This window comes from Meriones unguiculatus, chromosome 3 (genome assembly GCF_030254825.1).
Source record: "Meriones unguiculatus strain TT.TT164.6M chromosome 3, Bangor_MerUng_6.1, whole genome shotgun sequence".
Lineage (NCBI taxonomy): Eukaryota > Metazoa > Chordata > Mammalia > Rodentia > Muridae > Meriones > Meriones unguiculatus.
In genome coordinates this window covers 172,041,240-172,065,997 of record NC_083351.1, presented here as the reverse complement: position 1 = coordinate 172,065,997, position 24,758 = coordinate 172,041,240, and the positions used below count along the sequence as shown (strand labels likewise).

At 45.2% G+C, this 24,758-nt stretch overlaps 2 protein-coding genes across 7 annotated transcripts in view; one reads left to right on the top strand and one right to left on the bottom strand.

Annotated features, from left to right (window-relative positions):
* Tmem150c (transmembrane protein 150C) overlaps nucleotides 1-14,950 on the top strand; it is a 60,581-nt gene extending 45,631 nt beyond the window's left edge. For all 6 annotated transcript variants that reach the window (XM_060381004.1, XM_021646126.2, XM_021646125.2 and 3 more), the window contains exons 6-8: nucleotides 6,551-6,678; nucleotides 9,047-9,224; nucleotides 12,762-14,950. In XM_060381004.1, coding sequence (XP_060236987.1) covers nucleotides 6,551-6,678; nucleotides 9,047-9,224; nucleotides 12,762-12,970 — 515 coding nt within the window. In that variant the 3' untranslated portion in view covers nucleotides 12,971-14,950. The remainder of the gene's footprint in view (nucleotides 1-6,550; nucleotides 6,679-9,046; nucleotides 9,225-12,761) is intronic.
* A 5,756-nt stretch (nucleotides 14,951-20,706) lies between these two features.
* Nucleotides 20,707-24,758, bottom strand: part of Enoph1 (enolase-phosphatase 1) — a 28,921-nt gene continuing 24,869 nt past the window's right edge. Inside the window, exon 6 of the mRNA XM_021646131.2 lies at nucleotides 20,707-21,632. Within this exon, the coding sequence (XP_021501806.1) occupies nucleotides 21,496-21,632 (137 nt within the window). The 3' untranslated portion in view covers nucleotides 20,707-21,495. The remainder of the gene's footprint in view (nucleotides 21,633-24,758) is intronic.

Here is a 24,758-nt window from a genome sequence, read left to right as displayed (position 1 = left end):
TAGCCTCAAACTCAGAAAGATCCGACTGCCTCTGCCTCCCAAGTGCTGGGACTAAAGGTGTGTGCCACCACGGCTAGCATCTTTTTCTTGGTGAAAAATCTTCTAAGCCAGTCCTTCTGGGCATCTTATAAGGGGTCATGGATTGACCTTGTTGGCATGGATGTTGGTGTTGGCACGCCGTGAGGAGAAGAGCAGGGGCAGCACGGCAACCCCAGTTCTTTGGAGGAATGTTGATTTCTGGTTCTGCTTTTGAATGCTGAGACTTCCATTCCTAGCAGAACATACACATAGCGTTGCAAAGACTGCAGCACCTTTTCTCAGCCTTAGTCCCTGTATCTGTGCGTTCATTTATGTGCAGAGCCTCTCCTCTCTGCTCCGAAACAAATTTCTGCCCCCTAACGTGTGTGCCTACACTTCAAGACAGGGTTTTACTGTAGCCCAGGCTAGCCGAAAACTCACTATGTAGCTAGGATGACCTTGAACTTCTGATCCTCCGGCCTCTACTTTCCAAGTTCTGGAATCGAAGGCATGGATCACCATGCCCAGTTCCTGTGGTTCTGGAGATACAACCCAGAGCTTTGTGCATGCTAGGCAAGCTTTCTTCCAATTGAACCATATCCCCAGCCTCATGTGTATCATCATCATCATCATCCCTTCTACTTCCTCTTTCTTTCTATATTTGAGGCAGGATCTAATTTAGCCCAGGCTAGCCTTAAACTGACTACATAGCAGATGACTTTAAACTCCTGCTCCCCCTGCCTCCATCTCCCAAGTGCTGGGTTAAAAGCCATGTATACTTTTTTAAAAGATTTATTTATTTTTATTTTATGTGTATGACTGGTTTACCTCCATGCACCACTTGCATGTCTGGTACCATGGAGGTTAGAGGAAGGCACCAGATGCCCTGGAACTGGAGTTTCTGACAGCCATGAGCCATAGTGTGGGTGCTGGGAATCAAGCCCACACTCTCTAGCAAGTGCTCTCAACCTCAGCATTCTCTCTAGCACCTATGCGTATTAAAAAAAAAAAAAAAAGTTTGTTTAGGAAAGGGAAGACCTGTAGAAGACGACACTGGAAGAGTGCTGGTCTAGAACACAGCATGGGCAGACAAAAGCTCAACCCCTGAGAAACTCTCATGAAGAACACCCTCAGAGAAGCACTCTGAAGAAGGCACTTCTCTGCAGTTAAAAGACGTCTCCCTGGAGCTACACATAGTTTTGACGACACCTTTTCCTACCCCAGCTGTGACCTAACCTGGAAGTGTCTGCCCCAGAACCACCAGAAGGTCATGATGCTGGGTCACGGGGTCCTTAAAGCAGCATTTCCTTTCTGCCCTTGACCATGAGGGTTTCGTGTCTCAGACGGTCACAGTATTTAAGGTCACAGCACTCAGCAGAAAGTACTTGTGTGTGGCCAGGTTGGCCTTCCCAGCCTTTAACCTCAGAACTGGCAGCTTTACACCCCTTTTTCCATCTCTTGATACCTGCCTGCTCTCCTAAAACCACCCAGGCCAGGTGTGGTGGCACATGCCTTTACAGGTTCAGGCCGGACACTGGTAGACCTCAGGCATGTGTGAAGGCAGAGGCAGGTGGATTTCCAAATTCGAGGTCAGCCTGGTCTACATGGTGAGTTCCCAGGCTAGCCTTGCCTACATTGATAGCCCCTGTCTGTAAATAAGCAAGTAAATAAGTAACCCAGTAAACCCATTCATACAGTGGCCTAAGTGGCTACTGACGAATGCTTGCAGCTCACAGAGCACAAAGCCCCAAGAGTGAAGGTGAATTGCAGGCCTGCGGCTTTCCACGGACCCTCTGCTCTCACAGCACACAGGCCTACAGGCTGACAGCCTCGGCACGAGCACCCCTAGGGCCCAACGCAGACATTAGCAGCCCTGACTTCTACTCCAGACCCATGGCTGAGCGCTTTCTGAACACTGCCTCACTTCATCCCAATACACGGGAGCCTGCCTTCCTGCAAAGGCCGTCCTCCACCAGGCTGTAAAGAAGCCAACATGCTGGAAGCGACACGTTATTTCCTTTGTATTCCAGGCGCAAATTGATATTTCCCAGTCGTCTCGGGTGTGGGATCTGAAAACGGACAGTTTGCACGCTTGGCAAGTCACGAAGCTTGCGATTAGCTAATTATAAAAGCATCCGCAGCAAGCGGTGCAAGAGACGCCCCTCTTCCCGCCGACATCCATCAACACCTCATTCTCCCTGATCCACCAAGAAACGATTAGGTATCACCAGCGTTCCCTGGAAGGTCTGGCAGCAGCCGATGCTGTCTTTATTATCTTTCATCACGTTTGGTGCCATCTGGTAGGCGCAAGACTGACTAAGATTAGTGTTCGCTGAGAGCAACGCAGCGGTTCCTGATTTGTCAGTGCTGAGGATGGAGAAGAACCCAGTTTTTTACTACAGATTCTTGCTGTAACAAGGTGGCTACTTTCTTCTCCTCAGGCTGGACCCTGGTGGGCCTCTGGCTGTCACGTTACGCTCTCCAGCTACCTTTAAAAATAACCTTCACTGCTTTTGACAGCCATATATACTGTAATTTATGGTCCAAAAAAGACCCCACGTGGCATTTATTAAAATTAGTTAGCAAAGATCCTTTATCTTTTTTGACAGACTAATCAAAGATTAAATGCTCAGTTATTTTCTTCACCGAATTAGCCACAGTCTTCATCCTAAATGTACACTTTCCTCTCCACCGGGGGAAAGGACCTAAGACAAATGTGTTAAAAAGAGCATTACCCCTTGCCCTGGGGAGGGTATGAGGCTAAATAAAGCTAATAGCTAAATGATTTCAGTCACCCACCTCACGGCAGCCGCTTCCTGCCTTGAGCCAAAATACAATGGCTGCCTTGCTTTCCCACAGCCGTAAACAGGAGCCGCCGATACATAAACGGTAAAATTAACAAAACAAAATAGAAGCTGGCCGGGTGCCAGCTTAGGACTGTGATAGGGAGATGTTATTCTGCGTTTCTGAGTCGAAAATTCCCATCGGTCTTTACACCTTTCATTTTTAACAGTCAGCTACGTTCGCATTTGTGTTCTCTTAAAACGTAGAGGAAAATTAGATGGGCGGCTCCACATAACAGCAGTGTAACCTGAAAGTAGCAGATGGGTAGGTTAAAAGTTCTTTCCTAAAACTATTAATAAAGATCAAAATCTATTGTATTGCATCTCATGGGGGCGGGCAGTGGCACGCACATGTCTTAACATGTGTGTGGAGATCAGAGGACAACGTTCAAAAGTTAGTGCCCAATCCCCATGTCCTGGGGATTGACCTCAGGCTGTCAGTGTTGGTAGCAAGTGTATTTACCAAGCCATGTCACTGCCCCCAAATCAATAATTTTTAATGAAACTTAAAAGTATAGTTATCAATCTGTTAGGGGATAGAGGGTTAGCACAGCTGTTAAGAGCATGGCTGGTGGCTCACAACGTTCCAGCCCCCAGACACCTGGCGCCCTCTTCTGTACCCTGCAGGTACTGCATATGTGTGTGGCACGCATGCTTGCGGGCGAAACACATAAAAGTGATAATTTTTTAAGTGTTAAGGTATATCTGAGTAGGCCAGCATTTGTAATATGAAGATACCTCTGAAACTGTCTTATTTCCCAGAAGTTACTGTCAAGAAGTTATAACTTGATCACTATTTGCTTGGAAATTGACTTTTTTTTAACAGGTGGATTTACCAGAGACAGATTAAAGTTCATAAATTCTTCTAAAGTCAAATCTCCGTTAGTTCCATCTTTCTAAAGCTTCAACTAGAATCTGTCTTATCTCTTCTGAGCTGACTAGCAAAGCCTGGTGTTTGGAATATAACTGTAAAAACTGGGTCAAATTATTCTATTCAGATAGGTTTCTGCTCGTGATAAAGCGACTTCTCACCTATATTCCAAGTAGGAAGACACTGCTTCCAGGAGCTGAACACACCCATGTCCCCAGGCAAGACGTACATAGTGCCTGAAAGGGCTCAGATCCCCTCGGCAGGGCCGGGAGGACACACTGTCATAGAGGAGCATTTGGGGGTCTGTGTTGTCAGTCAGTGTTCTAGCACAATATGCCCCCTGATGTCAAATGCCCAGCAGGGAGTTCCCAGACAAAGAGTTTTTACTAGTTGTCTTTAAAAGAGATCAGATGTGCTGTGTTGGCGTTTGCCATGACATCACGCAGTTTTGACCAGCAAGTGTCCCCATGGGGTCTCATGCTGAGCCTCAGTCCTGACCTGAGGCTGCTTCATCAGCTCCACCGTAATCAGCCCCCTCCCAAATTCCTCCTCCTGTTCCCATCCTAAAAACTAATTCAGCCTCCTGCTTTTCCCCACTGCCGTAGGATGCGGTGTCACTAACAGGGCCCTGACCTAACTCCAGGGACACTGGTTGCAGTGAGAGCCGCTGTCAACTTAGTTTTTCTCTGGTCAGTCATGGAGCCTTGGCCAGAACGTGTACCAGAAGCTATGTCAAGATGAATAACTTACAGTTTTGTAGATCAGGCTTTATCCTGATTACAAAATCCAGGTCCGAAGCAAGTTTTATTCCCCTTGGCTGGTCAGAGGTACACTCGGTTACAAATGAGCGCTGGACGACAGCGCGCACAGTGAAGCCTAGCAGCTTGGGAAGTGCAATCGTGTAGATGGCTTCTCTCTGTTAACGGCCGGAGAGATGAGGGTCCAGAGTCCGGGTTAAATTCTTAGTAAATAATTTCTAGTTAATTTGCTATATTAATAGGGTAATCTTGTCTTTCCTGCTGAAATATAATATCAAAATAGTCATAGGAAGTTGTTACTGCATTCCCTTATACGTATCTATGATTTAAATTAATTGCCAATCATCTTTAATAATTTCTAGACTAAGTTTACATATACATACACATGTATTCATATGTACATCTCCACAATAAGCAGCAATAAAAGGTGATTTTTAGGATAGTGGTTTGAATGTGGACTGTCCCCAAGGAATCATCAGAAGTAGGTTTTCTTTTCTTTTTTTTTTCTTTATTATTTATTTAATCACTTAACAGCCAGACAGAAGCCCCCTTCCTCCTCTTCTCCCAGTCCCACTCTTACACTCCCCCAAATTCTCCCTTCCATGGGCACCAACCTGGCACATCAAGTCACAGCAGGACTAAGTGCATTCTTTCCCACTGAGGCTAGACAAGGCAGCCTAGCTAGGGGAAAGGGAGCCAAAGGCAGGCAAAAGAGTCAGAGACGGCCCCTACTCCAATTGTTAGGGGACCCTGAAGTGGGGTTTGTTGATATACCATGGCTGTTTGATATCCATGGGAGGCCTGCCCTTTCTGAAGAACAGAGAAGGAATAAATTCAGGGGAGGAGGAAGACTGGGAGGAAAGGAGGGAGGAGATATTGTGGCCAAGATGTAAAGATAGATAGATAGATAGATAGATAGATAGATAGATAGATAGATGGATGGATGGATGGATGGATGGATGGATGGATGGATGGATGGATGGATAGATAGATAGATAGATGTAGGGTTTAAACTCTAACTTCCCCCCATTTACCTTTATATTCTCAATTCACCCTTTTTAAAGTATCTTTTTAAAATGAGTGATTACTATCATTTGAAAGAATTCAGTTTTAGTGAACGTGGTTATTCCAGATGTAGTTACCTTGTCCTCTCTCCCGTGTCTTCCCCCTCTCTGCTCTAACACTGCTCTAAGCTGAAGGTGATGGATCAGGGAATCCTGAGTTCCACATGCCCTCTGCCCCGTCTCCTCTGTGTGCTGCCGCTGCAGTCCTCTCCCAACCCTGGCTTTCCTTGCCGACAGCTTGTGAAAACTCTTAGAATGGTCCTGTTAGCAATGCTGTCTTCTTGGCATCCCTGGAATTGTCACAGACAGCCCTGCTGCTTCAGGTCCCCCTGTGAGACCCCAAAAATTAAGGACAGTAATGCAGCTGAAGAGTCTAAGCATTGAATGAAAAGTTTCTTTAAAAATTGTCTATCAAGAACTACGAGCAACTGAGGAATGCTAGGAAAAGTGGGAAAAGTCTTCCCCAGGGAAGAATACATGAATTTGTCATTTAGTGCCAAATAATCAGCCCTGAAAACATACATACAGGTAGCATTACACCAACCAATCGGGTTTGTTTATGTATTTAGGAATATGTATTGTATGTACATATACATACATATGTTTCTAATAACAATTAATGAAAAAAGCCATGGAGTAGGTGTGTATAGGAGGTTTGGAGAGGAAAGGAAGGAGAAAGTGACATACTATAATCTCAAAAATAATCAAAGAAATAATGAAGAAAACTTGTCTGTGGCATGTGTCTGTAACCCCAGCATTCAGGAGGCTAAGGGAGGGGGGTACTGAGTAAGAGCCTGGATGACATACAGTGTCAAGCCATCCTGGACTGCATAGCAAGACCCTATCTCAAAAAAAAAAAAAAAAAAAAAAAAAAAAGAAAGAAAGAAAAAGAAAAAAGTAGTAAAAGAATTTTGCTCTTTTTTTTGGCACATTGTGGTTTTAGGCTTCTGCCTTAGTCTGGACATACTTTAACTGTATGATTTGCTTCGTTCCTAGCCCTCGTGGTAGCTGTTCTGCGCTTCATCCAGCTGAAACCAAAGGTTTTGAACCCGTGGCTGAATATTAGTGGTTTGGTGGCGCTGTGCCTGGCTTCCTTTGGAATGACCTTACTTGGTAATTTCCAGGTACTTCCTCTGGCTTTTTCGCCTCCCTCTCACGCTGGTAAGATTATTCACGTCTAGATTATTGCGGCCTGAGGAATGGTCCCCTTGTGACCCAGATGATTCTGAACCTCAGAAACAAGTAGACCCTTCGGTTCGGCATCATGCTTTCTCCGTGCCTGTTCCCATCAGACATGAGTGCGAATGGGAGACACAGATGGCATGGTGACTGGGGAAGCGGCTGAGGACAGCTGTGTGTTTCCTAAAATGACTTCTATGCAGTGTGGTTCACACTTTTCTTCATTACAAACTGTATCCCAGGGTGCCTTTCTAGATAATTAAAAGCTGACCAGCCATATACTATGAAAGCCCGCATTGCAGAGTAACTAGTTCCCGTGAAAGGTGGGATGGAAAGCCCAGACTTACCTTCCTAGAACTCGGAAGCCCGAGAGCACACCTGGAAGAGTAATTTCCCTCGCCCGTAAATACGGCCTTTTCCTCTTGTCCGGGGTGGCTTCATTTTTTCCACAGTTGGCTGATTTCCCTGCCTCTATTGGCTGCACACTGTAGTCCACCCTGCACCGCTACAAACTTTCTCTTGTGAGCAAATAAGAGCTAGATCCAGTCTTCTTGATCTGTTGGCTGAACTCAAGACCCTCAGAGGTCTAGTGAACATTTAGTCCTGTTCTTTCCAAAACATACCAGCGGGTTTTCTACAGCTCTTCCTCATTCGAAGCCTCACCCTTGCTGATTCATTAAACCAGGATTGTTTATTCCTCAAGGCTTCACCTGGGCACATAGCAAATAAGTGCTTTGTATGACCTGTTGTTGAGCAATCCTATTTCATACTAAGCTGGATAGTCAGAAAGCTGCATCCTTACAGGGTAAAAACTGTCAAGAGCTTTTCTGATGAGATTGCTGGGGTCTTGGTGATGGCCTTCCCTCTCACCTGCCTGTCCTGCAGGTATAGGCACAGCCTAAAGTAAATTCCCTCCACCAGAATGGGCACAGCCCATTCCCTCCACCAGAGCGTTGAGCTTTGAGGAGTGGTGAGGTGCGCATTTCATTCTAAGGTCCTAGAAGAATCCCTGGGTTGCCTTGGAGAATGACAAAGTGTAAAGCTTTGAATGATATGTAGAACCCTTGCTGGAGTGCTGGAGTGTCTGTCAGTGGTGATTGGGGCACAATTATCAGCCCTCTGGCATATGGGATAAGAAATGTTTCAATTACTGCCTCTTTTTATAAATTTGTAAAAGCCTGAACCATATGACTGTATTAGCTATTTTAAAATCAGGTAAAATAGTGATAATAAATGAAATGGGTTGCATTCAACGCGAGAAATTGATTTTCTGGAAGTGAAATTTAACTTGAGAAATCATTATTTTAAATAAATATTTAAAATATACCTTTTGAATTATGAGGGGGAAAGTGGCCTTCTAGCAAAAAGGGTATTGGAGAGAGGGACCTACAACCAAAAACAATAGAAAAATTATAAGGGAAAGGTATTATTGATTTGGTACAACACTATGACAACACTGTCAAACAGCAAAACACCTGAGGGCATTGTAAAGTTTTAAAATACTATTTCACAGTGGTTTAAAAGCTGTCTCTTGGGCAGATTTCATTTTCCTGTATGTGCAGTTAAAATGCAGATAATTTCAAATGGAGATTTTAGTGACCGGCACCCTCTGTAAAATAGCTGTGCAATGATTTGGAGAGTGTTTTTTTACATCTCTGACAGGCAACTGAAACAACAGAAGAGTCTCAGTCCTTGAACTGCAAAAGCCTTGGGTACGGATTTTCAACACAGTTGTTCTTTAATGGCCTGTGGAGCCGGCTAACACTCGGAGCTTGCAGTTTTCTTTATTACTCTAGGAAAAACAAAAGCCAGAGAATTCCTGTTAATGTTGAGTAGGATGAGTTACACAAAAGGGGCCAATTGCCCCAAGGGTATCACTGTGTGCCAGTCAAATGTTCCCATGCCAGAACTGGCAATTCTCAGTAAGTGCGCAGCCACATCCCAAGCCTCATTCTTTGAGCTTGGGAAGCAGAGTCTGGGATGTGTGCCCATAGAAACCTGACATTTTCCTTTTTATGTAATTCTCCTGCTTTTTAATTTTCTTTCCTTAAAAGCTTTTTCTGGAAAATAAATTCAGGGAATACATCCTTGCCTCCTGCAGGGTTTTCTAAACAAATGTTTTTGAGCCTGGGCAAACTACTTCTTTTTCTCCCTCTGTAGATTTTAACCATTTGAGAATCGACACAAGGAGGCTTAGAGAGAAGTCCAGTGTCTCATCTCTGTGGGCCCACTGTCGAGAAGTGTTTTGTCCTTGTATTCTCATAAGACTACACATTTCCAAATGAGCCTCCATATACCTTCTCTGTTCCCTAGCTCAAAAATGACGAAGAAATCCATAACGTGGGAACATCCTTGACCTTTGGGTTTGGCACATTGACCTGCTGGATACAGGCTGCATTGACACTCAAAGTCAATATCAAGAACGAGGGACGGAGAGTTGGAATTCCACGAGTTATCCTGTCCGCCGTCATTACGCTCTGTGTAGTCCTGTGTATCCTTTGAAGGTTCTTTGTCAGGGACAGTAGAGCAAGGTAAGTTTTATGTGTAGAAGATAAGGCTGGTGTCCTTCCTGGTGCGTAAAACTGTCAGATCAAAAGGCGTGAGACCAGAATGCCATAGTGAGCCCATCACTTTGAAAATGAAGAGCCAGGGGCCAGAGTGAGAGATGGCTTGGTGCTCAAGAGCACTGGCTGCTCTTGCCGAGGGCTGGGGTTTGATTCCCACATCCACATGGTGGCTCACAGCTGTCTGTAACTCCAGGTAGCGGGGATGCTATCTGAGGCCGTTGTAGCCTCCTCAGGTACTGAGCACACAAAAGGTACTCAGACATACATGCAGACAAAGCAATCATACACAAAAAAATAAAAATAAACCTCTGGAGAACAAATAAATAAAAACACCCAGTAAGGTATGGTGGAGCATAGATGTAATCCCAGACCCTGGGGAGAAGGGGGGAAAACAGCAAGACAATTGGGAGTTTACGATCATCCTTGGCTACACAGTGAGTGAGTATAAGGCCACACTGACTACGTCAGACCCTGCCTCAAAAAGAAAAGTAGTTTTTAAAACACTGTCAGATCAGATTTTTATGCCAAAGAGAGATGGGGAACTAAAACTAAGGCAGGTTCGCTCTCTGAAGATTATTTCAGCCTACGAGAAAGGTATCTTGCATTCTGTCTCCAGTCATGTACTCCATTTATGAAAACCACGGTACAAAAAAAAAAAAAAAAAAATCCAGGGGTGTTGTGATGTTTTTTATCTATCTTAAAAAATTCCTGACTTCAAGTCCTACTAGGGTTAGGTCATTAATTAACCTTAAAGTGACCTTCAAGGGACAAATGTTTATATCTTTCAGTGTTCTAAGATTTTCTGGAAAACAAATCCAGGAACTAGGTCACCTACATGTGTGAGGTTTTCCAGAATAAATACATGAAGCATCAGGGTGCTTTTCTTGCCTCAGATTTTGAACCAATGGAGAACAGACAAAGATAAGCTAGGTGAAAATCAGCCTTTATTCCTAGTAAACTGGGGAAGAATGGCCCAGGCCCTGTCCACAGCCTGTTATCAACAAACAGAAGAAGAGAAAGGCAGAGTGGGCCTTACTCCCTCAGACCCCAGACAAGTCCAGAGAGACTGAAGAACTAGAGCTGGGCTCGGTGACAGCACCAGTAGCCTGGCCCAATACAAGTCACCAGTTCCCTCTCTGTCCCACTTTCCTGTTGCTATGATAAAATGCCATGACCAAAAGCAACTTAGAAGACGAGTGGACACGGAGGGTTAGAGTCCATCACAATGGGGGAACACATGGCCACAGACAGGGGAAAGCAGATGGCTGGAGCTGGAAGCTGGCGGTCTGAATTTTCACTCATGCACAGGAAACAGAGAGAGAACGGGGAGGAGAGCGAAGCTATAAAAACCAGAGTCTGCACTCTGGTAACATACTTCTTCCAGCAAGGCTCCAGCTTCTAAGAGTTCTGGAACTTTTCCAAACAGAGCCACCAACTGGGGATGGAGATTTCAAATACGTGAGCCTGTGGCTGGCATTTGTTGTTAGAAACCCCACCCCACCCATCAGTTACCCAGAGCACAGAGCAAATGAAAAACAAAATCAGCCTTTATTCCTAGTGAGCTGGGAAGAATGGCTCAGGCTCATCTACACCCTGTAGTAACCAGAATTTACTCACACACGTTCTCCTCAGACGCCAGAAGTGGCCATGCATGGCTAACACTTGCACACCTCAGTCACAATGATCCCCAGTGTTTGCTGAGCATCCCTAGGCATCATTCTCAGCAGTTGGAGTGGTTCAATACTTTCGATCATAGGTCTAGATTCGTAGGTAGGTTAATGTGTCCAGGATCACACGAATTGTAGCAATCTGATACAATATGGTCAAAGAAACCAAAGCTGCCATCTCCCCAACAAGTTAACGCAGCCCGGGTGACACTTTGTACCCTCAGTCAGAAGAATGTGCACGGACCTTCAGAGACTTTAGGGCTGACAGCTAATGGTTCTGACTGTGCTGCATCTAAACACTCGGAAGCCCTGCTGTCTTAGGGTTTCTCTTGCTGTGTGTGAGGAAAAACCAGGACCAAAAAGCAAGTTGGGGAGGAAAGGGTTTATTTGCCTTACACTTCCACACCTGCTCATCACTGAAGGAAGTCAGCAGAACAGGAACTCAAACAAGACAGGAACCTGGAGACAGGGACTGATGCGGAGGCCATGGAGGGTGCTACTTTCTGGTTTGCTCAGCCTTCTTTCTCATAGAACCCAGGCCACCTGCCCAGGGATAGCTCCACCCACAGTGGGCGGGGCCTCCCTCATTGATCACTAACTGAGAAAATAAATCCCTTACAGCTGGCTCACAGTTTCCTCAGCTGAGGCTCCTTCCTCTCTGCCGATTCTACTCGTGTCAAGTTGACACAAACTCAGCCAGGACAGTTGCTGAGTATCTAGGTTTCTTGGATCGGCTGAAGACGTTTCATCTGTTTCTTTATTCTCCGAAAGCCCCTGAGGATTTTAGGTCTGTCTATTAAAGACAGAGCACAGATACAAGTTCTCAGATATGTCCAGGGAACTTTTTGCTCGTTTCTCAGCTCCTCTACCTCCATATACATGGTCATACGTGTGCGCACACACTGTATTACACATATATGTTTCTTTGATATGGGCATACATATATTTAAGAATAGGACTGTCACTTGATATTTTATTGGTGTTTTGGGATTATTTTGTTTAGAATTTTTTTAATTTTTAATTTACTTTTACATTCGTGACTGTTTTGCAAAATACAAAATATAATGTATTTTGATATTTACACCGCTTTACACCTTTTGTCCCTCCTTACTTTTGTGAACATTTTTTATCTTGAGACAGGTCCTCACATAGGCCAGCATGACCTCAAGGCTCACTGTGTAAGTGAGCCTGGCCATGAACTCTGGGTTCTCCTGCCTCTACTTCCCAAGACCGGTGTTCCACGCACACACAACCACACTGGGCTCACAAAGGCCTTCTCGACTGCTTCTCTTCCTTTGGTTACATGTTTTATTTAACGTGCGACCAGAGATCCAGAGGGAGAAAAGCAGAGGAGTCACCATATTAGCATTGTGGGGCAAACACTGGTATGTGGTACTGAGATGTGAGACGTCCACAGAGCCACATTCCTTTCGCTACCCTCACATCTAGTCAGGCACAGTTCAGTCACATGGCCGAGGTGTCTGTGTAAACCCAACAATTCATGCCTTTGTAAGAATGACTTCAGGCAAGTTACCTGCTTGGCCTCAGTCCATCCACTATTTGTAAACTATTTGTCAGTGACAACAGGATAACTGTTAGAGATTATCTGTGAAGACATCCAGAAACATGCCCAGCGTGGCACACAGCTCAGGTTTGTTTAATAACACATGCAAATATCAGCTCCCAGCTAGCCCTGTGACATGCCTGTGAGGCGTGGCCATGGCTACCAGCGTTGCCAGTGATGGAGACTGACGTAACGGTGTCTGATTACCTTCCTTGACCGCTGTGCCCCAGACTTCATCCTCATGGCCCAACGTATCCACATGTACGCAGCCAGGGTCCAGTGGGGCCTGGTCATGTGCTTCCTGTCGTACTTTGGCACCCTGGCTGTGGAGTTCCGGCACTACCGCTACGAGATTGTGTGTTCCGAGTACCAGGAGAACTTCCTGAGCTTCTCAGAAAGCCTGTCAGAAGCTTCTGAATATCAGACTGACCAGGTGTAACCCATCAGTCAGTTTGTCCTCAGGGGCTCGGTGGGTGTGACAACAGGGGAGGGGCCAAGAGGATACACTCACAGGACTTGACACATCACCTCACAACACATTCACACACACACACAGACACATATTCTCGGCCACATTGGACAGAAGAGCTTTTCAGGGCAGAGTTATTTCTTTCATGAACAAGCACAAGCTCTCCTGTGTGGAAATACACGCTGTCACACTGAAAACATACCGCACGACGGAGCCACAAGCTTGTGCATGGTCCCCGCCCCGCCCCCGCCCTCCCAGAATGCCTTGCTCCTCTCACCCTCTTCACCTTGCAAACCCGGCCTCTTCCTCCTGCAGAGCGAGGCAGGCGGAATGTAACACGAGAATGCTGCCAACTCCCTAAGTCGCCTCCAGGTCCAAAGGGCTTGGTGTGAGCTTGAGGGGAAGTTGTGGCTCTGGTAACCGATATTCTTGAGTGGAGAACTGAGTGGGCGCTGTACTGAAGCTGTGACTGTGGCCTGTGAGAGGAATGGGCACAGCTTTCCCACCAGGCTGCCTTCACCACTGTTAAGCAGTCGGCTTTGTGGATCCAGAGAAAGAACGTGCTGCAAAGAGTGAATGCGAAAGAAGACCACCACCACTCAAGCGTTTGGACTTGAGTCACTGCCTGAGGAAAAAAAAAACGTCCAAATGCAGATGCTCAGAGGGACAGTCTGCCGGGGGTGGCATGAGGTACAGTCGAGAGGGCGTGGTTTAGTTTTTGCTTCCACACTGTCGTGCACAGTTCCGGTTTTATAGCTCGTGGCTTGCCTTCTTTTTCAAATGCATCTCTCATGGATCTCTGGAGGCCTCGTGGACAAAGGTGTGGACCAAAGGCAAGAACCTTGTTTTGGTTTCACATATGAGAGGGGTGATACCTGCAGGCTTAATATATGTTTGAAGAAAAAAAGAAAAAGAAGAAAAAAAAGGATTCTTGAAGAAGCACAAAGAAATCTGCACGGGGGTGGGGTTTGGGTTGGGGAGGTATGAGGGTGGCTGTGGGCTTTGAGGAAAGATGGGAGGTTAGCACTCTTGCTGCAAATCCAAGCCAGGGGAGACTTTCACATACATGTATTGCCCAAACTTTGTAGTTCAGGGACTTGGGGATTTCTCAAATCTGGAATTTATCGAAGCTATTTAAAGCATTGCTTTCCCCAAAACCACATTTGCACAAACAGCTGTTGGGTCTATCACCTGCTAAGAGCTCAGAAGATGAGACCACAGATGCATGAGTTCAAGGCCATCCTAGATCCCCTATGCCAACAGGGTATGCTAAGTGCACAAGCAACCGACCCCCCCCCACCCCAACTGAGTGCACTGTTTCAGGAAATCCCCAAATTCACGGCCCCTGTGAATTCGGGATACCCCAGACTATAATGTGAAAGACGGTATTTTATAAATTCAGCCCAAAGCGTAGCATCCCAACGAGGGGTTTAAATGTTGCTTTATCTAAATCTGCACTCCCAGCACAGTGCCTCCCTCACATACAGCAGGTGCTCAGAAAGTGTCCACTGAATAGACTGCTGGTTTCCGAGTGGAGGAAAGAAGTATCGAAGAGATTTCAGAGACGAAAGACTGAGTGGAAGCTGTCTCGAGTGAGGAAGGACTCATCATGACTGAGCAGGAAAGGGAGCAAGAACTCTCAGTGTGGGGAGGAGCCTCAAGCAGGGTGTCATCAAAAAGGCATCTCACTGTAAATAGTCCAGGGTGACATCCTTTAGTTCTGAAACTGCTTTGGGGTTCCTTTCTTTTTCATTTTTATATTTTAAAGACTTAATCAAAGGACAAACAGTTTTATTTTACTGCACACACTCCAAGTGAAACAGCTTTTGGTGATGAACTTGTCTGCTTTCTTAAGGGTATATGTAACAGCACATCTTAACAGAATCAAGCAAAGACTGGCATTCTTCATTGGGATCTGGCCACTAAATAAAGGTGTTTTATGCAAATTCATGACTTCGTTTCTTACACTAACAGTTCTTCATGGGTGTGCACACATGACCATGTTTGCTGTTAACAGCTTGCAGATCACTTTCGTTGTGACTGTTTTATTGTGAAGGATACAACTCAGGATCAGTCCAATGAGGTGCTTAGGTAGAGGAGGAAGGCCAGACTCCTTTGTCCTCAGTGTCCCACTTGCCCAGCTTCCATCCCCAGCTGCCCCTCCCACCTCCCAGAAGTGAGTGGGTTGGAGGTCTGAGCGCTCTGTCCTTGAGGTGCCCAGCCTCATCATGACCCTAACTCAGTATCATGAACTACAGTATGACCAGAAGATATTCATGATGAATAAAACATTGTTGCTACATTCTAAGGGTGTTAGGAATTCAATGCCAGGGATAGAGACCAAAGCTAAACATTTTATTTGAGAAAATGTTTTTGTATATTAAAATTTTCATATTCTTTTTCAACTCCTCCCACCTCCATATCCAATTTCTCAATAAAAAGCTGAAACCAAAGCAAACTAAAAAGAAAGAAAACCAATATGACAAAGAGAAGAGATCACAAAAGGACATGGAGATTTTTGTATATGTGTCTGTTAGCCAACTACTGAGCATGGGACCTGCACTGTTTGCTGTGTTGTGGATATACCCAGTGACATTCCATTTGAGAAAATTGGCTTCCTATTTCCCAGCAAGCACCAATTATGAATACCTTCTAGGTTAGGGGTGGGACTTCCTGTCCATTTGTTTTTAAAGACTAGGTCTTGTATAGTCCAGGATAGCCTCCAATGTGATATGTACCCTCCTCTTCTTGAGTGCTGGAATTATAGACATGTACCACCATGCCCAGATTTGTGAGATTTTGTAAGTACTGCCCTTTGATTAATGCAAAACCTGAAGGCATGGCCTGCTGACTGCTCTTTCTGTAGGGTATCGTATTTATAATGTAGTTAATCGAATGACTTCAAAGGCTCTTGAGAATGGAAAGAACAAGGGTTGCTGTGAAAAAGCAGTGGCTGTGTCTGACTATATAAAGAATGTGAAGTAAAAAAAAAAAATGTGAAGTGAGGAAGTCAGAGACACCTCGTGGTTTCAAGCCCACATGATTGTAGAGCCAGGGACAACTGCAACATCCCAGAAGAAAGGTGAGGAAAAGGAGACTGATGTTCCTCACTGCGCTGCGGCACAGGCCTCTGTGCTGGGGAGGACAGCCGCTGTTCTGCTTGGCAGCACAGATTCATTTGATGCCTGTTTTAGTTCTGTGTCATAAAATGCAGCGGCATAAAACCGTTTCTCAACTCTCAGACTCAGTGCTGGTAACTGATGGCGCAGCAGGCACATCTCTTCTCTGCTCCCTGGGGTCCGGGCTCTCAGCTGGATGACCTGAAAGCCGGAGACTGTAAGCAGTGGAAGGCTGACTGATCCTTATGTCGGGAGGTTGAGGCTGATGACCTACTTGGAGCCTGGGTTCCTCCACGTGTAGTCTGAAGCTGGGTTCCCACACAGCATGGTAGCTGGCCTCCTTGCAAGCAAATGAGCAAACTCCAGCACCTGACAAAAGAGCTCTTGAATCAACATGGCCTAGCAGAGCATTGTGGCTCATGGTTGGAGTTTTGGGAAAGGCTTTTTCTGACTTACAGGTGCCACCTTTTCACCTTACATGCTAGACAGGGAGGAGAGGAAGAGGAGATAAGACAGTCTGGGGTCTAAGAAAATGGCTACACTGAGCACTCATTGAGTCCTATTGGAGTAAAGCCTTATCCTTATGACATCCATTTACTTATTTCTTTATTTATTGAGCCAGAATCTTACTATGCATCCCTGCTAACCCAGAATTCATATCCTCCTGCCTCAGCCTCCAGAGTACTGGCATTTCAGACAGGTGCTACCACACTTTTTTTTAGTCCAATTGCCTCATAAACGCCTATTGCAAAATGTGAGCACACTGGGCTGGGACTTCAAAATATGAATTTCAAGGATTAATTCTGGTGGGCCACCACAACAGCCAGTCTGATGATTCCTATAATGGCTCAGAGGGATTGGCTTCACCTTCCCTAACTTGAGAAGTCCCAGGCAGCTACCCAGGACCATTTGCTGAAATAGCTAAGGACAAATGTATTAACCACAGCTATGCAGAATAACGGGTAATAGACAAGCAGTAGACTTAGCCAAGAAGCTTGTTAGGAGAGATAGAATAAGACCTTCGGTGAATTAGCAAGAGCTCTTTGCTACTGTGCTATCCCTCCAGCCCCTACTCAGGCATTTTGATCACAAAGGAATTTGAAACAAAAGGGAAGGCTTGAGAAGCCTTTTGTTTTGTTTTGTTTTGTTTTTGTGGCTGATAAGGATTTACATGTCCCCCTCCCTAACCTCTCCCAAATACACTGAAAGTCTAATTGCTAGCAACACAGAATGCAACCTGATTTAGAAAGGGAGAGATTAAAGTGAAAGCAGACCCTTAGTTACATCAGTACTGGGAGTTGGACATACTCTCTTCGTCTTCTTCTTGGCTTGCTTCCTTCCATGGCTTGATCTCAAATGTTGAAACCTGAGGGCTCTCTGGCTCTTCTCCATCAATAGGGCTTCCCATCACCAAAACTCCATGCTTTAACAGCATCTCTATGCCAATCACCTCTCAACCTCAATCTGCTCTGCAGTCAGGCCAGAGCCTCAGGTTCTGGGCTTGTATCCCACTGCTTTTGGTTGTTTCGGTATCCCTTCTCCATCTTTCCACATCAAGCCATTGTTTACCCAGCAGCAGCAGCAGCAGCAGCAGTGTCTAGCCAGTGACTCAGGCTAAAATCTAGGAGTTGCCCTTTTAAGTCCTGTCAACAAAATGTGGTTATCGACACCTCTAAAACATCCTTAATGTGTCCACGTCTATTTTTGCTGTTAGCACTCCAAAGCCAGCCACTGCAAGCCCTCTGTTACAATAGTCTTTGGTCTTGGATCCAGCAAATAGAGCAATTAGAGGAGTTGGAAAATTAAAAACATTCCCCAGACAGATTGCGTGTGGTTCTAGGATGGAATTACTCAATGAAATGTGGCAGTGCAATCTTACAAGGAGAAGAGAGGCAATCTTTCTATTGCTGTTGGAGTGGGCGAACGTAGTCACTAAACTGCAAATGTCTGGAGAAGCTGATGCCATCTTCTGGCCTCCACCACAAACACACGTATAAATACTGATCCATTTAAAAAATACCTGTTTTCTGCTTCCAACTCTCCACGCACAGGTCTTACCAGCCCAATCCACTCTCCATCAAACAGTTTCTTCAAACCTTAGTCACTAGTATCTTCTGTTCAGAAGTCTCCTGTAGCTTCATCCCACATTTAGATCACAGTCTAAATGTTTTCCTGGGTCCCTGAGACTGAATGATCAGACGACTTACTTCTGCACACCTCTCTGACTGTAGGCAGCCAGCGGGCTCCCGATTCCCTGGTCGACACTCATGGCTAAATCTCTCATCTCTCCTCCTTTTAAACCTAGGTTACAAGCTGCAGCCCCATGACTTATTTTGTGTTGTCTCTGTTTAGTTTTCTAACACCTCCGTGTACATTCTGCCAGTACAAAGAATGTGTCTCTCACATCAAACTCAGGACTCACATCTCGACAGAAGAAATCTGAGTGAAACTCAAGGGTTATTATTCTATTAGCAAGAACCATGGGGGTTTTTGTTTTGAGACAGTCAGTGTAGCCTAGGCTACTACCTGGAACTCCCTATGTAAACCAGGCTGGCCTCTAATGTCAGGGATTATAGATGTAAGCCACCAGGCCAGGCTCTGTGCATTATTGTTGAATTTTCCTGAAGATACTATAATTTTGACATCAAGGCACAACTGGCAATATAGCAAACTGTTATGAGACATACTATATTTAATATTTTTTTTCTTTGATAGGAATGAAAAAGTATCTGAAAACAAGCACCTTTAAACACTGCTGCTACAACTTATCTACCCAAAAATGTGTATGTATATGTAAATATTTTTGAAAACCATGTTAGAAATGAGAGAGAAAAGGAATTACTAGGTGGGTTGTGGTTGGCATTATTATCAAGTTTGCTCAACTACTCTGCTCTTGCAATAGCACGCTATTGGCTCTCAAAGATAAATGAACCATCTGCCCTCTCCCTCCCTGTTCCATCTGCGGGGAAACCTTATTTTGACAAGGTCTGTGGGGAAACAGCACCACCTGCTGGGCAAAGCCTGCTCTGCACCTATGCTTGCGTTTAAGAGCCTGCTGTCCACCTTCGGTCACACTAAACTTCAGTCACACTCAGCAACTAAGGCCAGCCTGAAAAGCAAGCCTCTCTGCTCCAGAATTACAGATTAGAGAATCCGCTTCGGAGATTTCCCTCCTGGAAACAGTAGCTTGGAAGTCAGTGCCACTGAGGAAGAACAACCAAAACATATCTGGCTTGACAAGGGCATAAAAAGTGACCTTTTCCAGAGTACCTTGTCCCCATCCTCCCCATAAACAAGAGACCTGGGAGGGAAATTTTAATTTTATTATACATGTATGTGTGTTCTGGCTGCATGTGTGTCTGTGGACCACATGCATGCCTGGTACAGAGAGAGGCATCAGACCCCTGGGATTGGAGTTAGATGGCTGCGAGCCACCCACCATGTGAGTGCTGGGAATGAAACCCTAGTCCTCTCTGAAGGCAGCCAGCGCTCTTAACCACTGAGCCATCTCTAGCCCCGTAGAAATGTTTTTGTGGTTTTTGTTTTGTTGGTTGGGTTGTTTGTTTGTTTGAATGTCCCAGAACTCCTCCATATGTAGACAGGCTGGCTGGGAACTCAGAGCTTCTACCTCCTACCTCCCCTGGGATCACAGGCTTTCTTCCAAGGCTGGGATTACAGGGGATGACAGGGGTGTGTGCACCCACACCGGGCTTTCTCTTTAAAGGATAATCTGTTCTACCATCTGCCTGTGAACTTATCTACAAATACATATATGAAATTAATCCTTTCATTAGTTTGTGATTTTACCATTTACAAATTATTCCCATTCCTATGACTTAGATGAATCAGATTCTGTTGTCTAGTCTGATGAAAAATCTGAATCAACATAATATTTTTTCCTAACCCCTCCTCCTCCTGTTTGCAAGACTTTTTCCTTTATTCAATACATCTCCCAAATTATTCCTCCATGATTTTCTTGATTAATTAGGAACATAACTGTTTCCTTCGAGTATTTTCTTATACAGCTTTTTAAAAAATGAGATGGTGGTGGTCAATTGTAATCCCAGCACTCAGGGGACGGAGGCAGGCAGATCTCTTAAGGCCATCCTGGTCTATAGAGCAAGTTCCAAGACTGCCAGGGCTACACAGAGAAACCCTGTCTCAAAAGGCAAAAAAAGAGAGATTGCTCAGTAGATAAAGACTCCTGCCACCATGACCTGCGTTTGACCCCAGGCCCCAGATGGTAGGAGAGAAACAACTATCACAAACCTCCTACCTACCTACAGAAACTGTGTGTGCCTTTCATACCCACATACACACACTCACACACCAATTAAAATGTGGGGTGAGAAACCATGGTGATCAAAATTCCAAGAAACTTCAGTCATACACTGAATGCTTGCTGTCTGAATTAGCAACACTCAAACACAACTTGAAGCCAAGAAATGATGTTCACTTACATTCTGTTAAACAGACAAGCATATAACACACTCTATGCAAAAACTAAACAAAGGTCAAATGTTCAGCTGTTCCAGCCTCACCTTCCTTTTTGCTTCTGACAATATGAGGTGCAAACCACAATCTATATGAAACTGAAAGAAGAAATGCCTTTATTAATTAAATACATGAAACTGACATGAAATCCTGTTAGAATGGCATCAGGATAAACAATGCTGTTATAAAACTTACATCTTCACATCCATTTCAGAGGAATTATTACACGCTAGAATTCTTGTGGCATTACACTGGTTTCAATAAAACATTTTTAAAAATAGTCATAAACATATTCTGAAACTGCGCTAAGACATGAAAAGGCAGCTACAGAGTGGCGCTGGCGTTGGCAGGCTTCGAGGAGCCCGGCACCTGCCGTGAACACAGGCATGCCGGCACATTCGATACCTGACTGATCAGAACCACCTTCCCCAGCTCTGCTCACTGCGCAGTCTCGTGCAGCAATTAGGACCCTCACTCATGGACAGGGACAGTAAGCTCCTCTTACACATGCCCTTGAGGCGCTTCTGGCTTTTAAAATAACAAGGTCTCTGGATAATAATTTCTCAAAACTAGCTTTCTATTTTGGTAAACAATTTGATAAGCATCACACATTTGATTTGTACTTTTGTGGTTTCTTCTATCATATACACTCTGGCCTCGGTAAAGACTTAGATTTATGGTCTATATATAAAGCATCTTTACATGAACTTGGTCCTCATGGAACTGACAACTTTACTCACATATGTACCCATGGAAATTAATCTGAGCACAGGTACATGTATATACACTTGCATGTGTCTCTGTGTGCACGTAAGTAAGCTACTTTTACAATTAGACAAAGCCAGACACTGGGGAAACTGTTAGTCTTCCTCAGAAGCTGCTCTATGTTGATGGCAGGTAGAGCTCGCTGAAGGACGTGATGAGGTTGTAGTATGTTTTCTCGTCATCTGTTAATCCTGCATTCCCAGGTCTCACCACCACAGCCACGTGCACATCTGCTTCCTCAGCAGCACTGGCCTCTGGGAAAATCAAAGTACAGTGAGACACGCCAACACCTGACGCCTGAGGTGACAGCTAAGTCAACAGAGAGAGCACAAGGAGTGAGTTTGGCCTGGCTTTTGTTGCAGCTAAAAGACAGGCACAGTGAGGAAGGTTTTATTTTTCTTTATATATATAACTTCTATGCTAGGAAGCACTTGACTGCGTGTGGCAGGCAGAAAACACAGCCTGTCATATACTGTGTTGTAATTAGAGCTACCGCCGAGTGCAGCTCAGGCCCACTCTGGCCCACGCCCTTTGCCCATTCCCGCAAATTAGCCCCAGAGGGTGGAGTTGTTTCTCGAAGGGCAGGCTGTAGGGTATAACACCAACTGTTGAGTAGAGAGAGCAAAGGAGGCCCGTGATCTAACCCAGCTGAAGTACAGGCCCCAACATGTGAGGCCCCTGCCTAGACTCACATCTTTTTGCTGTTCAAAATTCCACTCCAAACATGCAGCGCCAGCCCTCTATTAGAGCAGCCGTGTGCTCCTGACACAGTTCTTAGCTGCCACACAATGCTCTTTATTACTGTTCACACCTCCTTAGGCTGTGGGCCCATCATGGTCAGTGACTGGGCTGGGGCTGGATGGAACGGACTGAAAACAAGGCCAGTCTCATTAAATCAGGTAGGCTGGCGATTAGAGGAGCTATCCCCTTGGGTTACAGCCATCTCTCCATTGTAATTTTATTTGAAAAAACGGCTAGTACCATCTTTGAACGCATCTACTGTGTGCTAGGAAGCATTCTTGGACAAGAGGCATGTGGACACCCACCTTAATATTGCTCCGATTCTCACCACCATCTCACCGGCATCATCTCCTGCTGCAGTCTATATGGAAACAGCTAAGCAAGCAGTAGGCCTAAAACTCTCAACTGTCAGCCTGACACAGTACCCAACGCTCTAAAATGAAAGCTGGCAAATCAAGCATGCCACTTTTGTAAAGTTGTTTGGCGCACCGCTAGGCCTGTTCGTTTGCATAGTCTGTGGCTGCTGCTGCACTGTGAACACAGGGCTGAAGAGCTTCGCCAGGGACTGAAGACTATCTGGTCTTTAGAGGAAAAGCTTGCCAGCCCTTGATCTAGGCCCCAAGTACTCCAGTGTGCTCTACAGACACCTCATGCTACAATTCCAAAAGAGCCTTTTACTTTCCCCTTTCACACTTTGGAATCGTTTGGTGTATCAGCCTGGGTTTCTGCCCTGCCTTCAAGTGAAGGGATGGCCGTGCGGTACAAAAAGCCCCAGGACCAGAGATGACTGAGGAGCAGAGCAGGCAACCACTACCTCTTCCTTCCCAGCTCCAGAGCATCCATGTTCCGTTCCTCCTGACTAAACGATGAAGCTGCAAGGGGGTAGAGGGGAGGGCTCTTATGGGACTTCTAGATGAAGCTGATTCCATTTAAGGCTAACTTATCCTATTCTTAGATGGTGTGACTATAGCCAGATATGGTTTATAGTCCGTGCCTTTAATCCTAGCCTTGGAAGGCAGAAGCAAATGCCAGAGCCTGTCTCAAAACAACAACATACAAAAACAGAGTTGGGAATATATACTCTGATTTCCTCAGACTGTATACATCTCCTTTTGCTCAAGTTAGAAATTAATTTCTAGAACTTCAGCCCTAGGGATTGGCTTAAATTAAACAAGAAAGACTTGAAACTGCAGGTATACACAGGGTATATATAAAAGTACCTAAAGACAAAAATATGAAGAAAGCTAAAGTAGTCTTAGAGAGATCGTGGGCCAGTGAGCTAGCGCAGCTAGAAATCTGATGACACGAACTCCATTCTCTAAACCCACAGTAGGAGGGAACTCACACCTCCCATCTCCACCTCACACACACTGTCTACTGTTTTCTATGTACAATAGCAAGTGTGTCCCCACTCCCATAAAAAGTATACAAATGTACAAATGAGTAAGTGTTAGAATTATGATATGTGCATATATGTTAAGACTTGTATTGTGCATGTATTCCCATGGTGACAAGAGGACAATCTTGAGTGTCATTCCTGAGACACGGATGACCCTTTTCTTCTTGACACAGAGTAGAGCATGGGTGGCATGCCTAATAATTTCATATGGTCTGGCTATCTGTTATAAAGTAAGCCTTGGGCTCAAGAAATGGCTCAGTAGTTAAGAGTACTGGCTGTTTTCTAGAGAACCCAGCTTCAGTTCCCAGCACTCACATGACAAAGGACAACCACATGAAACTCCAGGTCCAGAGGATCTAACAAACTCATTTGGCTTCCACAGGCACTGAGCATGCACATGGCATACAGACACATGGCAGCCGAATCATCCATGAACGTAAAATAAAAATAAACACATCCTCAAAGAATAAAATAAGCCTGGGCTTGCTCTGGCCATCTGTTTCTCCTACAGTGCAATCGGGTGTGTAAAAGAAACCCTTTCTCAGAAATGGAAGAATATAAGCAATTTATAGAAGCCCAGCCCAGCCAGACACACAGGAGAGGGCCTGGTCCTCACTAAGTATGCCATTTCCAACCCCGGGGGCGACAAGCCTCTGTGAATGGTCCTATCTGTCCAGATTACAAATTTCTACCAAGCTCCAAGGACCGAAAGCAAACTTTTCTCCTTATTGCTATATATTAATTACACATGGAGGCAGGTATCACTGCAGTGGTTCGTGCATGCATAATAATTTTTATCATATTCAAATCATCTTGGCTTTAATGTCTTGAAACAGTCTCTCACTGAACTAGAACTCGTTTGGTTAGGCTGGTGGGCCAGCAAGCTCCTAGAACACGATTCTCTTCACCGAGGCTAGGATGTCAGGTAGATGCAGTTACACTTTGTTATGTGGGTACTGGGGATTTGAACTCAGCTTCTCATGGTTGTACAGTAAGTGCTCCTACCCACTGAGCCATCTCCCTAGCCCCTATCCCTTCCATGATGTTCCCTTGGAGGGGTGAAGCTGACATCCAATTAAGAGAACTTCTAAGGTGTGATTCTACACTGTCCCCCACGGGCTCAGGTATCTCGCCAGTCTCCATCAGGTGTGGCTAAGGATGAGGAGGTTGTGGAACCTCCAGTGTAGGCCAGCAGAGAGCTATAGCCCAGGTATGACTACATGAGAGGCAGAGCCACTCC